This window comes from Lepidochelys olivacea, assembly GCF_965140295.1.
Source record: "Lepidochelys olivacea isolate rLepOli2 genome assembly, chromosome: 9".
Classification (NCBI taxonomy): domain Eukaryota; kingdom Metazoa; phylum Chordata; order Testudines; family Cheloniidae; genus Lepidochelys; species Lepidochelys olivacea.
In genome coordinates, this window is record NC_140419.1 from 57,103,165 (window position 1) to 57,118,003 (window position 14,839).

Below are 14,839 nucleotides of genomic sequence, written 5' to 3' on the forward strand. Positions count from 1 at the left end.
AATCAGCAGTTCAGTAGCTAGTTGGAAGGCATTCATTCCTTGAAGGGCCCTGGTTTCCAAGACCTGCATTTGGCGTTGCTTGGCCTGGAGCTGCCACAACTGTGTCCATATCATGAATATTTACAGAGAAACGGGGCACTGTCCAAACCAGCTTGAAAACTTGGTATGGAATTGGGTAATGCACTGGTTCAATTTGTCCACAGCAATGAGTTCCACAGATCCATTCATGCACCAAAGTTCCAATGGCAGCATGTAATTGTGCCAGATGCTGGTGCACTTGTACTCCCAAGTGTTCTATTACAGAATTCTCAAAAAGAAAAGGAGTACTTGTGGCACCTTAGAGACTAACCAATTTATTTGAGCATAAGCTTTCGTGAGCTACAGCTCACTTCATTGGATGCATACTGTGGAAATTGCAGAAGCCATTATATACACAGAGACCATGAAACAATACCTCCTCCCATCCCACTCTCCTGCTGGTAATAGCTTATCTAAAGTGATCACTCTCCTTACATTGTAACAATCCAACTATTACATTGTAAGGAGAGTGATCACTTTAGATAAGCTATTACCAGCAGGAGAGTGGGATGGGAGGAGGTATTGTTTCATGGTCTCTGTGTATATAATGTCTTCTGCAGTTTCCACAGTATGCATCCCATGAAGTGAGCTGTAGCTCACGAAAGCTTATGCTCAAATAAATTGGTTAGTCTCTAAGGTGCCACAAGTACTCCTTTTCTTTTTGCGAATACAGACTAACACGGCTGTTACTCTGAAACCTGTCATATTACAGAATTGTGCACACTCCCAGCAGAACACTCCATATCCCATATACATTACACCCAATTGTTCACTCCTGGCACAGGGCACTGGGCCTGCTTCTTTATGGCCATTGGAGAGGGGCACATTTAGATATTTTATTTGGACAAATAATTACTTAACTGAATTATTGTTTATTTTACATCATTTGATCTTCTTAGTGGTTCCCAGTGAGCTCTTCCCTTTCTTATTATTTCCATAGGGCTCATGGGGACGACCTTAGTTGCAGTCTTATTTCAAGGTTCCACTGCAACTATTACCCAGGTGCTAGCCCCACTAGTTGAACATTTTGCATTCCCATACACATTTCCCCCCCACACCCAAATTTCATGCACTTAACCCTGTGGTTCCTACTGCTCATAGATTCCTTCTGCAGCAACAATTCTATGTGTATACCCTCACCCACCAATTAAATTGTTGCTTTAACCCTTTTATGTATGTGCTGCAGTTAGAGTGTACCCTGTCCACCCACCATTCTTTGGCGTGTACCACCAATTTATATAATGGACTGAAAGGACACACTGACGAGCTTTTGGTGCACCCGCTCCCACACGTTAGCCCATAAGGACGTATTTTCAGCTCCAGGCTGCAGCCAGCTTAAATCAGGATCCTTCCATCTTGGCATCCATATTACGTGTAGGGTTACATTCTGCAAAGCGGTTAAATTGTTATATTCCTTGTGTCCCAGGGGAGACTTCTTGCCCAGTCTGGTATGTACATAACTGCAAGCTTAAGGATTGTCCTCTGTGGAGGTACCATTATGATTACACATTGTAACACCACACCCCAACAGCGGAACCCCATAACCCAAACACCCCAGGAGGCCAGAGAATTATATTTTTGGGCCCTTTGTGATAAACCACCTGTCTAGATGACTGTTTCCTACTGTCATTCATTATGACATATTCTAAAGAATACCATGCAATATTTCCAGATACATTTAGTATTCTTCACTGGGTTAGGATTCCCCCCTCCAATTCATACACCACTTACTGACATTGCTTAATTCCCATGGGGGGTGGGGGTGGGGCTAGTAGTACAGTTTTTTACGGGGAAATCCTTAGAGTCCCCATCTGCCTCATTACCACCACTTGGGGGTGTAACAGTTCACGTGTTTCCTTCCTTTGCCACTTCACATCGCTGGATTTGGGTAGGGCTTACAATAGCAAGAATAGCAGCAATGATTATTTTATTCCAAGTCAGGGTGGATTTTGTTTTTCCTTTGTGGGTCCACCTGTAAGATGCATACAACAGAATTGATTTATTCCTATTTTTAACCCCCACTCTGTGTAGTCTCAACTCCATATAGTCCTTGAGAGGGTGACAGCCCTTCTCGAGGGTTGCACTCGCTCTCTGCGGTTAGGCCCTTTGGCCCTGCTGCCTCCTGGGACCACATCTCTGAGCCCTCAGCATGCCTTTCTCTCTCTCTCTGAGCCCCCCTCAGGGAGTCCACTCGTTCTGGACCCCCCAGGGCCTCCACACCCAGAGGGAATAATGAAACCCCAATCTCTAGCCTGCAGTGACTCTCAGCCAGGGTCAAACAGAAGGCTTTATTGTACATCTGAACACAACACAGGAAGTTCTCAGGACCCTTGGTCCTCAAAAGTCTTAGCACCATCCATCTGGGTCTATACCGCATCCAGATGCCTCAGGCTGCTCTTTATCCCCACTCCAGAAGCGATCTCCTTCCAGTTGACCACCCAGTATCACCTTCCAGAAAGCCCCTCCTCCATTGTCTGTCTTTATTCCTGGGCAAACAGATCACCTTTGTTACCAATGGCCAGAACCAGCTGGCTCCCAGGCTGGGGTGGGCCTCTGGGTCACTGGTTGCTAAGTTCCACAGTATCCAGGTCATTTTCTGGGGGCCAGGCTACTAGGCGAGATCATACCTGGTCCTCTGCAACAACAAACACGCTCTCCCGCCACCTCGTTAAACATGCAGCACATACGTTATTCATGCAAAACACAAAGAAAATCCCCCACTTCGTCACACCTAAAATTGACCATTTAAATATTAAGAGTCTAATAAGAGAATTTGGCACATTTGCTTTAGGTTGTTTGCAAATTCAAGAAAGCAGCTGTGTCCATTTATATTCATGTTACTGTATGTTAATTTCTACAACCATGATGGCTAAAAAAAATAGTATTTCATTTCAAACAAAATTGTACAATTAGGAACCACTGAATGTTCCCCAGAACACACAGTTTTTTAACAGTTGTAACTTCACGTCTTCTCCCTCACCCACTATTAAGGACAGATTGCACAAAGAAGAACTTCTCTGATAGATAGCAGTACAATAAGCTGTAACAATCTGCTCACTTACATGTTTTTAACAGTATAATAAAAGAAGGAAAGGGTTTGTTCTTCGCATAAAACACAAGCTTGGTGATCTTTGGACAGAGTTAAAAAAAACAACAACACTGCTCCCTGTCAAATGCAGCATTTAATATCACTGTGCCCAAACCAAAACTCTGGATTCAAATGCACCGTGAACTGTGAGGCAGTTTGTATCAAAAGTCTCTGGCTTCGAGTCCTCTCTTTTATTAACAATTCTGTAAGCATACACAATCTCTTTCCGGTGCTGTTTCAGTCAGATAAGGCTCTGCAAATATGAACTGTATATCTGAAACAAACTGGGTGTGAAAAATCTACAAGAATAAATGTGTGAAGATTTTTCTCAGTGAAAACAGTTTCAGCTTAGCAGTGGAACATTTCACAAATGAAGTTTAAAGATCAGACACACAGAACACAATGACCCAACTTTTCCTTTGTCCCTGAGAAATGACAGAGGCTGGAGAAAACTGATGCACCTACCAAATATATTTCCAACTGTATAAAAAGAAAATCCACAACAAACATATCAGTAAAGGCTGGTCTTCTTCATGATCCTCAGGAATTCCTGCTCATTCACTTCCCCATCTCCATCTCGATCTGCTTCATCAATCATTTCCTGTATGATGTTAAGGATTCAGAGACCAAATTAGATGGGTCCATTAAGGTATATCAGGGAAGGGAGGGAAATGGAATGGAAAGGACACAGGATTTTATTACAGCACATTTCACATTCAATCTATTCAAAAGCAGTTGTTATGCTGCTATACACACTGTGTGGTACAGGAACTATCCTGGAAGAAAACAACAGATCCTGCTGTATTGTATCTTTGTAACTCCAGAGTACTGCAATTTCACTGAAGTCATTGGAGTTACTCGGGATGTACAAAAGGATAACGATAGGGAGAGGGATAGCTCAGCGGTTTGAGCATTGGCTTGCTAAACCCAGGTTGTGAGCTCAATCCTTGAGGGGCCATTTAGGGATCTGGGGCAAAAATTGGGGATTGGTCCTGCTTTTAGCAGGGGGTTGGACTAGATGACCTCCTGAGGTTCCTTCCAACCCTGATATTCTATGATTCTAAGTGGGATCCACCCGGCCATATATGCTCAACGCAGTCTTGGCTTTTAGAACCTATTTCAGACACAGATTGTCATAAACTCTTTAACTTTATTTTTTGTACTAGTGCACGTGGAAAGGACTTTGATTTAAGATGCTGAAGGATAGCACAACATTCACTTAAGTAACACATGACAGTGTCTGCACTGAGCAAGAATCCCCATTATGGTGTGGATCTTTAACTTGCAATCTTTAGTCCCAGAGTACTGCCATTTGAGCCAGAATGACACCAGGAGAGTAAAGGAAACAGGAGGGAGTGGGAAAGAAAAGGGCAGTGGGAAATGGAGATAATTTAAGTAAAACTCAGCACTTTCTGTTGTTACAAATATAATTTACAAATTTACCTGCTTGCATCCAGGGCAAGAGTGGGTTTAAACAACCTTTCCATCCCATCCCTGATCCTGGTGCTTGTGGTGTGCCCCTTCCACATAAGCCAGAGCAGCCACAGGATTGTGCTGGCTGAGAATAGCCCCCAAGGAGCCATAACACCAACCAGGGTTTGCAGGCACACAGCAACACTCTGGACACATTTCCTTGCCCTCCCAACTCCCTGCCTTGAAGACTGAGAGGGTTTTAACACAGATCCAGTTATTCCACCAAGGAATATCCCCACACAAGGGAAATCCTCAAGTACTTGGTTAGGGCAGTCTTATGGACCTTTTGCACTACAACAGCAATGCAAAGGGGATATGTCAGGGACTGGGGATCCGGTCTATGGAGTGCGAAAGAACAAAAGATCTCTTGGGTCACCGATGTTGTTAGATGTTCGGCTGTGTGTATGTGTTTTTCCTGTGTGCTGTCCCAGCTTTGCGCAGACTTGGGCAAACTGCCCAATGACACAAGATCGGTTTAGGAACGAAGACACACAGCTAGGGTTATTGTAGATGAAGCATGGTAATAGCACCTGGCAAACTCTGAGGATACTAAAACATGTATGCCCAGGACAATGGATGCAGCTTAGTTAGTGGCAGGACTTTTCACTGCCCCCTAGGCTGGCCAAAGACACTTCCTCGGAGACTTTATTTTATACATTAGTATAAACAAGTTACGTACTGCCCTTCTGACATGGTTAGTTAACACCCTCTGACGTAGTTGGTTACCACCCACCACCTTATACATTTTTATTCATTACACTGTTATTCTGACCTTATTTTTAGGAGGGGTCTATGTGTCCCTGTTATCTTTGGGGAATATTTATATACCATCCTTAATACTGAAATGCTCTGATACCACCCTTCTAAAACGAGTTTGCTTAAGTACTTTGTGCCTAGCACTTCTTACAAATGTGTGGTTTTTTTCAATATTAGCCCTGTTCTTGCCAAATTCAGTAAATTTGCAAGCAGGCAAAGTCTAACGTTTGCTCACAGCCTAACTTTGCTTCAGCAAAGCTTGTCCACTACTTTAGCTCAGGCCTCATACCAGCCCTCTAAGACAAGGGCTTATATTTTAGGCTCTTTGTACTGCAATGTACACCCATCTCTTTAAAAAGAGCATATTCAAGGCCCCATGTACTGTGTGGCAAACTAAACCAGAACTCTGTTGTAAAACTTCTGGATTCTGTGGCACTCTAGTGTAGCAGACTGGTAATTCCGCAGCAGTTTCACCTAAGTTAAAAAATGAATGTTAATGAATTAAATCTGAAATGAAATAATACAATCAGTGACTACTATGTATACAACATACGTAGGCAAAATCATACAAGGCACAAACCTGTAGCTCCTCCTCTGTGAGATTTTCCCCAAGTTCCTTGGCCACACGTTTAAGGTTTTTGAAAGAGATTTTTCCAGTTTCATCATCATCAAACAGTTTGAAGGCTTTTAGAATCTCCTCTTTGGAATCTTTTTCAGCCTTAAAGAAGTAAGCAACATACCAGTTCATAGCCAAAAACTTTGTTAACTTGTAGTTAAATCTAAGAGTACATATCAGTAACTTAAGTGTAAAAGTTGTACTTATCAAAACAAATATTAGAAACACAGGAAACTAAGCTAAGATTCAATATAAAAGAAACCCAATTATTAGAAATTATGCAAATAGTGAGTGAAAGCACTCAGCGAGCCTTAATTTTGCCAATGTAATGATGTTTTCTGAATGTCACTTTTATGTTCCTGTCATGTCTAGGACCAGATCTTTGCATGATTAAAGTTTTGCAGCATCAACACTGTCAAATATGTTATTTTGTTATCAATGAGTTTTTCTAAGAATTTTTAGGTACAGTACACAGATCATGGACGTAGATATCTTAAATTTGGAAAAACACTGTACTGGCATAGTGACTATCACTGTCATCCTCACAACTTACCAAAACTTAGCACAGCTTCTCTTCTTGGTGGCCAATGTTGTTTTTCCTCTTTGGTGTGGTTTTGATTATATTAATTTCTCTCCACTCCCTTCTTTGTAAGCAATCTTATCCAAGAGAAAGATCTTAAAGACACCACCAACTATGATGGGATGGTTCCTGTTTGCAACCATAAATTTTGCACATGTGGTTGCTAAGATTAGGTAGGGAAGTTTTGAGTCCTTTCAACTCCCACTGAAGTCAACAGGAATTGAAAGGCATTCAGCAACTTGCAAAATTGGTTTCATTGTGACTGTCCCAAGTTACATACCATCTTCTGAGTCATCACCACCAGAAAGTCATGGAAGCTGATCTTTCCTGTTCCTTCCTTATCAATGTCTGATATCATTTTCTTGATCTCTTCTTTTTTGGGTTCAAACCCTAGTGCTCTCATGGCCACCTGCAAACAATGAAAAGAGATTAGCTCCTCAGTGGGCAATGGAAATACAAGTATGGAAGAAAAAAAGTTAAACTATGCCATGCTGTGGTTAAATTAGGTATTTTTTTCTCACGGCAAACAACAAGGTCAAAGAGCAGGTGATGGAAAAATGGTCTACTAATAACACTTAGCAACCTGGAGAGAGCTGAATGTCTTAACAGCAACCCTTGTATAAGGAGCTTTCTAGACATACTCTGGAGAATAATGCCTTCTCTAGTCAGTACTAGCAAGTAAGTGGAGTCAGTAAAGGGGGAAATTAATGGAAGAGAGAAGTTCTTGGTGCTCTGCAGACCCTCTTTCCCCTATAAGAAAAAAGCCCAACAGATGTAAGACTCATCATCCATGCTGCCTGAGAAATTGTACCCTCTGGTCCTGAGGTCTTTAACCTTATTCATCTGATCTTTCGCATTCCAAGTCATTTTCTGAGGTCTGGGTTTTCCCTCTTTCTGGTTACGACTCAGACACCCACTCAGAGGGTAAGTGTTCTAGTTAGGTGAAAGGTTTGGGAAAACAAATAGAACAGATCTAAAAGACCACCTTTTCGCCACGGAAAATCAAGGTACAGGAAAATGCAGAAAACGCTTGTATTCTACTGGTCAAAGGGTCACTACATTACTATTTGGACACTACATTCAGGATGAGGAAGCTCAGATATACTAGATATACAGAGTTCCTGGAGCCACTAGGGAGGTAACTGGAGGGCAAAGAAAGGTCACAGTCTTCAAGGAACGTGACCCCATGGGAGAAGATCCCATCATGCCTAGTACTGTACTGAACTCCAATCTACTGTGCTCAACTCAACCAGCACTTAAGCCCAGAGGGAGTTAGGGTCTATACCTTGACATAAACCTTCAGAAGAAGGTCTAAAACAGCTGGGATTCTGGTTCCTCTATAAATCTTCTTTAAAAAAGCTGAACAGTTGGTTTTGTCTATCATGTATATAGAAGTTACTTCTGCCCCTGCCACATTCCACTGACATAATGGAAATTTCTCTCTAAGGAGAGTAGAAAAAACACTTAGAATCCCCTCAGGAAAGAGTTTCCCCATCCCTCCACACTCTGCTTTTCCATTCCCTAGTGAAGAGACAAATGGCAGACTTGAAGGTTGCCTTTCTGCATGGTCCTCTGAGCGAGGCAGGATTTAAACTGGAGAAGCAGAAGAGGGAGCTGTAGAAAGCAGGAAAATCCTAGACGGGGTTAATCATCATCCTCTCTAACAGAATGAGTGAGGTGGAGACACCAAATATCTGCTCTGTCACAAACAGTGACACAGAAATTAATGACACTGGCATGTCCTTTAACTATGGCTTTCGGAATGGTATGATCCTAAGATGGCTTTCACAATGACCTAAAACCTTGGACCTTCTGCCAACACCTACAAAGCTCATGACATCCTGGAACTACATTTCAGAGTGTGATTTTGTCAATCCAGCTCCAAAGAGCCCCATGGGAGAAGGGGACAGCACAAAGAGCGACAGATAGCAGTTGTGTGGGGATACAGTGACTTTATGTTGTAAAGGGATCAACCCTCCTCTGCCCCAGCTTAGATTAGTTTAAGTCTCTATACATCTAGGTCCTTTTTTTCTTTAACATCGAGTTTAATCTTGCCTTTAGCTCCTTAACATCTATGTTCCCAGTGCCATCGGTATCAAACAGATCAAAAGCCTCTCGGATCTCCTGCTTCTGGTCTTCAGTTAGTTCAAGTTTAGGACCGGTCTTCTTCTTCTGGGCTACCGCCCCTAATGTAGATTTCTTGAAGCTGGAAGCCTTGAAATATTAATAGAAGATCAGAGACTAGAATTAGATTCCCAAAGCAGGCAGACAAGACTTTCAGCATCAGGGGAGAACAATCCAGAATGAAACCAGAAACTTCCGTTCTCAGCAACCCTTGTGATTTCCAGTGAAGCCAGAAAACAATAGACAATCTGGCCACACAAAAATCTAACAAGCTGCCCTTTTAAAGGACAGAGATATGGCTTGTGAAGACAGAAGGTTCCAGCCTGAAGGTGTAACTTGCAGGGGTGATAGGTCCCTGCATATTATGCTCCATCTATATTTGTATATAAGTGCATTCAAACTGAGACAGTGAGACTGAGGCTGGTAATTTTTGCAGGCTACATGCAGAGCTGTCCCTAGGGTATGGTGAATTGGGGCAGCCGCCCCAGGCCCCACGCTTTGGGGGGCCCCTGTGGTGGCCGCCCTGAATCGCCTTACCCTAGGGACAGCTCTGTGAGCGTGTCGTGTGGGGTGTGCTAGGCCAGCCCAGAGGGGGAGTGGGGGGCCAGGCTGGCCTGGGGGGTTAGCGGGGGGGCCTGGCTCCAACAGCAGAGGTCAGGCCTGCACACACCATTGGGAAGTGGCAGCAGTAACCCCAGTCCCCCCTGCCAGCTCCCAGTGTCACTCGGGGGGAGGGGGTAGAAGCCAGAAAGAGGCAGAGCAGGGGAAGGAAGGGGGGGGGCTTAAGGGAAAGGTTGGAGTGGGGGCAGGGGTGGTCCCAGGCCGCACACTCACCTAGGGACAGCCCTGGCTACATGGTTGGGATCAAGATGATACAGTGCACACCAGAATATCTTTGCAAGCCACACAGCCGGGACCAGCACCATGTAGCACACACTAGGGACTGTTGCCTATGTAGGCCATGCCACCTACATCAACTGGAGCAACTCATTGTGGCAGTATAGCCTAATGGATTAGCATTGACCTGGTCTCAGAAGACCTGGTTCTAATCCCAGCACTATTATTAGCCTGTAGGGTGACCATCAATAAGTAATGTCTCTGCTCTGTGCCTCAGTTTCCCCCATCTATAAAATGGGGATAATGCTACCGCCCTCCTTTGTAAAGTACTTTGAGATTGACTGATGACAAGTGCTCCAAAAGGGCTGGGTGGTGTTATTACGGCGGGGTGGGAGGAGGACCAGCACATGTGGGGGTCTGCACCCCCTTGGAAGCCCCCCTGCAGCACGGGCAAGGATGCAGCTAGGAACTCTGTACCTGCCACGCCAGCGCGGACCCAGCCCTTTGGACCTCAGGGCCCACTCCCGCAGCTGCTGTGTGGGGGCGGGGCTGCTAATTCCCTGTGACAGGCTTCGGGGCCTACTGCTTCAGCACCATCACTCCATCAAGTGGCCGGCCTAGCCCGCGCCCCTCCGTGTTGTGTGCCCCCGCCCCGTCCTCCAGACCGGACAGCTCTCGGACCCACTCACCATCCCTCAGGCCGGTGCTGCAGGAACAGCGCCTCGGGTCCGGACAGAAAAAAGGGGCGGGCACAGTATCAACGGCAGCCTTCCCCATAGGCCAATAGTTCTACCTTGATGCCATAGCAACCATGTTTTTCATTATGCTTAGTGGGCGGATCCGGAAGAAGAGAGGGGTCTATTCCGCCTTCCGCCAAGACCAGTGGCTGAAGAGGAGTATCCAGGAAACCAATCAGTGAGCGCGTTGGAGCTCGGCTGATTCTCGGCCGCGGGGCGGGGCGGGGCGGGGCGGGGCTGCGAGAAGAGGGGGAGGGCGGAGCTAACAGGAAATGCTGTCGCCGCTTGGAGCGGCTGAGGGGTGCGCGCGTGTCCCTGGGCGGGGGGAAACTGGGTCTGGGGTGGGGCCGGTGAAAGCAGTGGCGGTGTCGGGATCCTGCCTGCTTCTTTTCGGGGCTGGTGCCAGGTAGGGGTGGGGAAGGGCTGTGGCAGGAGGTTGGGAGCATGGGGGAGCTGGGAAGGGGCTGGATTGGCGGGAACTGTGGCAGAGGGCAGGGCTGGTGGGAGGGTGTCTGGATGCTCAGGGCCGTACGGGCCTGTGGGTGGGGAGCCCTGAAGCCTGGGGGCGGGGGGGACAGTGGGAGTCCCAGTATGGGTGTTGGGAGGGGTGGTATCCCCCTAGGCTTCGGCCCAGGGCAGGGACTCACCTCGGGGCTCTCTCCCATGTTGCCTTTGTGTGGCCAATTCTTGTGCTTTTATTAAAGCTCCAGCTGCTGGAACTGCTATACTGCATGAGAATCTGAGTTTTCATTTTTTTAAAGAAAGTGTCTAGCCCTCCGTGGTGAGGAAGCAAGTGCAATGTGAAGGCACAGAAATATTTTATTATGTAAAATAACTAGTGGATTTTAAGACAATCTAATTATTTTTCAGGGCCAGACTCTGTTTTTTGAAGACTGTGGACTGACAATACTACTCTTCCCTGCCAAAATCCCCCTGATAAAATCCTAACAGCCACTAACTTAACCTCAAATTTTTCCATAAGAGTCACCTTTGCTGTTATACTTACAAACCCCAGCCTGTTAATCATAGCTGGGATAGGGACAAGCTGTGATTCTTCCTCCCCAGTTTGAAAACAGGGTACATCCTATGTAACTAAGTAGGGCCAATTCCTCACCAGATTCATTTGCTTATGTTATAGTCTCATTCTTTTTGTCTTTAAATTGTAAGCAATTCAGGGTAGGGATTGTCTCTTTTCTCTGCACAGAGCACAGTGGGGCTCTAGTTCCAATTTGGGAGTTTGCCCTACCATCATTATTAGAAAATATTTTTGTATTATAGTGGTTCAATTCTGTCCTGGCTAAGGATAAATCATGTGGCCACTGGTTCCTCTGCCTCTGGATGTTGTGCAGATGAGTCTCAACAGATCTGCAGTAGATATTGATTGGCCCAGTGTGGCTTCCAGAGTGGTAGAACTGGTGGGGAGTTCTAGCCCGCAGCTCTGAAATGGTTATACAATAAACTCATACTTGGGAGGGGAGGCAAGATTGGGAACCAAAGAGGCTGGAGTGGCTACCATGGGTTGGGGGTCAGGCCAGAGAGAGGGACCTGCAGGGGCTGGAGTAGGCAGGGACTACTGGGAGCCTCCTTCCCAGACTAGAAACTCACTCCATTTCCTGGCTGAGTCTCAGTACTACCTCTCAATCCCCCACATTTTCAGGGAGCTTCTGCCCCACTCCCAGGCTGCTCTCTGGGAATTATATTGCACAGTCTGCTGATGTGTTTGCATTATAGTGTTCAATTCAGAGATGACATGGCAGTTTAAACTGTCTAAAATGAGAAGGATTTGCTGATTAAGAGGCATTTTCCCACAGGTACACAATTATCTGAGATACATAACCTGTTTGGAGTTCTGTCATTGGCGGAGAATCTTTATACCAAATTGAATTTCAATAATTTATGTATTTTCTGGAGCTTAAAATAATAAGAGCACAACTATGTTGGCGAGAAGTTTTATAAAAAATAGCCATTTTGTTTTTGTGGGACCTACACAAAAACAGTGTGTTCTCCCTATGAAGATGATGCCAGCGAGTAAAGTGTACAAGATTGATCCAAGTTACTCATCTGTTGTGGTAATGTTATATGGGAAAAATCTGTTTTTTCCAGTTTAAATGGCAGGTGTTTAAGTTCTTTGCACCACTCATTAATTAATTAATTGTGATATGGTTAATTAAATGTGATATGTTAAAGTATTAACATCATTATTTATTTATTTATTTTATTTATTTATTTTAGGGATTAGATTTACAGTGAATCCTCCAAGAAATGGCTACACAACTCCGACTAGTAAGTTTAAAGGAAATATTTTTTCCAAGTTTGTTTTCTAAGCATCACTTATTTTTGTTGGAAGTTTATCCAGAAGAGGAAGAAAAATTGGTTATCTACCCTGTGATAAACACACAGCTAAGGGTAGCATAAAATCCCTCCTTTATCTGTAAAGGGTTAAGAAACTCAGGTAATTTGGTTGGCACCTGACCAAAGGGACCAATGAGAGGAGAAGATACTTTCAAAATCTGTGGGGGCAGGAGTTTGCTTTTGGTCTCTTTGTTGTTTGCTCGGGGGTCAGCGAGGAACCAGGACAGGGAAAATACATCTCCCTAAGCCATATCTGAACTAAGTATCTAATCTTACAGAAATAGTAAGTAATCACAAGAAAATGCATTAGATTATCTTTTGATTCAGCTTGTGAATTTTCCCTGTGCTAAGAGGAAGGTTTATCCCTGTTTTTGTAACCTTAAAGTTTTGCTTAGAGGGGAAACCCTCTGTGTTTTGAATCTGATTGCCCTGTGAGATTATTTTCCATTCTAATTTTTACAGAGGTGTTTCTTTTACTTTTTAATAAAGTTCTGTTTTCTTTAAGAATCTGATTGGGGTTTTTAGTTTCCCTAAAAACCCAAGGTTGGTCTGTGCTCATCTTGTTTATTCTCAAGCCTCCCCAGGAAAGGGGGTGTGGGGCTTGGGGAGGATATTAGGGGGGAGATAGGGGTCCAAGTGGCCCTCCCTAAATGTTTATTTGAATCTCTTGGTGGTGGCAGCTGAATCCAAAGTACAAGGGAGAATTTGTGCCTTGGGGAGTTTTTACCCTAAGCTGGTAAAAATAAGCTTAGGGGGTCTTTCATGCAGGTCCCCACATCTGTACCCTAATGTTAGGATATAGATATTCAGGCCTGTCTGTAAAGGCCTATACTCTAAGAATTTAGATGTATTCTTATCACTTGGCTAGATAGAGGTATAGAAGAATCAAAATCACTGTTTGCCAGTGTAAGGTCCTTCTCTTACTGTGACAGTCTGAGGCTCTGTGCTTAGGCTACGGCCTTAGGCTAAGCAACAGAGGCAGCCATAAGCTGGGCGGCGAAAGGTCACATCCTCACATTCCAACCTAGTCACATTGAAATAAGGTGCTATTGGGCTGTTAGGCATTATCAGGACAGGATTGTATTCCTATCGCTGCCAGAGAAAGGGAAGTGCCTAGAAGATGTAAAAGGAAACTTAGTTTGATAGCATCCTGTCTGGCAAGAACTCACTTATCAATAGCTGGGATGTGAAATCCTCACTTCTGTATTGTTTTGTCATTCTAGTTCCCACTTTGCTATTGTTTGTCTGTATAATCTCTGTCTGGTTCTGTGATTGTTCCTGTCTGCTGTATAATTAATTTTGCTGGGTGTAAACTAATTAAGGTGGTGGGATATAATTGGTTGAATAATCATGTTACAATATGTTAGGATTGGTTAGTTAAATTTCAGTAAAATGATTGGCTAAGATATAGCTAAGCAGAACTCAAGTTTTACTACATAGTCTGCAGTCTATCAGGAAGTGGGTGAGTGGGGGAAATTGGAATTATGTTTGGCTAAGGGCAGGAATGGGAACAGGGACACAGGTGTAAGGCTCTGTGGTGTCAGAGCTGGGAAGGGTGACACTAAGGAAGGAAACTGGAATCATGCTTGCTGGAAGTTCACCCTAATAAACATCGAATTGTTTGCACCTTTGGACTTTGGGTATTGCTCTCTGTTCAAGCGAGAAGGACCAGGGAAGTAAGTGGGTGAAGGAATAAGCCCCATAACACCTAAAGTTCAGAGTGGGGAGGAAACCCTGACATAGCCAGTGAAGTCAGGGACTGTCGTCCAGGACACTGGAATACTCACTCCTGGTATTACTAGTGGGAACGGAACCTGGAGTTGTTGGGATCTATTTATAACATGATTGCTACTGATGCAGTTTTAAAAAGATTCAGGGATGTGTCTAACACACATTTAGGCTTCATCTACACTACAAAATCCACAGGTCTGGAGATTCAATTACAATAGGGCTGTACCTTGATACCGTGCAGATGGGTAGTCTGACTATTTTTTTGTTTTTTATTTTAAACCATGTCCCCGGAACTTGCTAGAGCCATTGTTATCCTGTCACTCTGATGTTTAGAGTGCTTGCAGGGAGTTAGAATGGGGAAAGAATAAAATCTAATTTAGTTCATGTAACTTTTTGGGCGTAGGTAAATTGTATTCGTCAAGTGTGAGCTCTGTTATTGCACAACAACTGTTTATTGTTTTCAGAGG

The 14,839-nt window shown here is 44.3% G+C and overlaps 2 protein-coding genes across 4 annotated transcripts in view; one reads left to right on the forward strand and one right to left on the reverse strand.

Annotated features, from left to right (window-relative positions):
- Nucleotides 1–2,347: 2,347 nt before the first annotated feature.
- On the reverse strand, nt 2,348–10,390 carry CETN2 (centrin 2). 2 transcript variants are annotated; one of them, XM_084640244.1, is made up of 6 exons: nt 10,242–10,390; nt 8,647–8,805; nt 6,872–7,000; nt 5,976–6,113; nt 3,632–3,767; nt 2,348–2,564 (listed from the first exon to the last, which is right to left on the reverse strand). In XM_084640244.1, exons 1-5 carry the CDS (start codon nt 10,242–10,244, stop codon nt 3,678–3,680), a joined length of 519 nt encoding a protein of 172 aa, XP_084496370.1. In that variant the 5' UTR covers nt 10,245–10,390; the 3' UTR covers nt 2,348–2,564; nt 3,632–3,677. The 2 variants fall into 2 exon arrangements, with proteins under 2 accessions (XP_084496370.1, XP_084496369.1); XM_084640243.1 differs by having other exon boundaries at nt 2,348–3,767.
- A 167-nt stretch (nt 10,391–10,557) lies between these two features.
- The window catches only part of NSDHL (NAD(P) dependent 3-beta-hydroxysteroid dehydrogenase NSDHL), a 29,334-nt gene continuing 25,052 nt past the window's right edge, over nt 10,558–14,839 (forward strand). For both annotated transcript variants that reach the window (XM_084640241.1, XM_084640242.1), the window contains exons 1-2: nt 10,558–10,695; nt 12,522–12,572. In XM_084640241.1, coding sequence (XP_084496367.1) covers nt 12,552–12,572 — 21 coding nt within the window. In that variant the 5' untranslated portion in view covers nt 10,558–10,695; nt 12,522–12,551. The remainder of the gene's footprint in view (nt 10,696–12,521; nt 12,573–14,839) is intronic.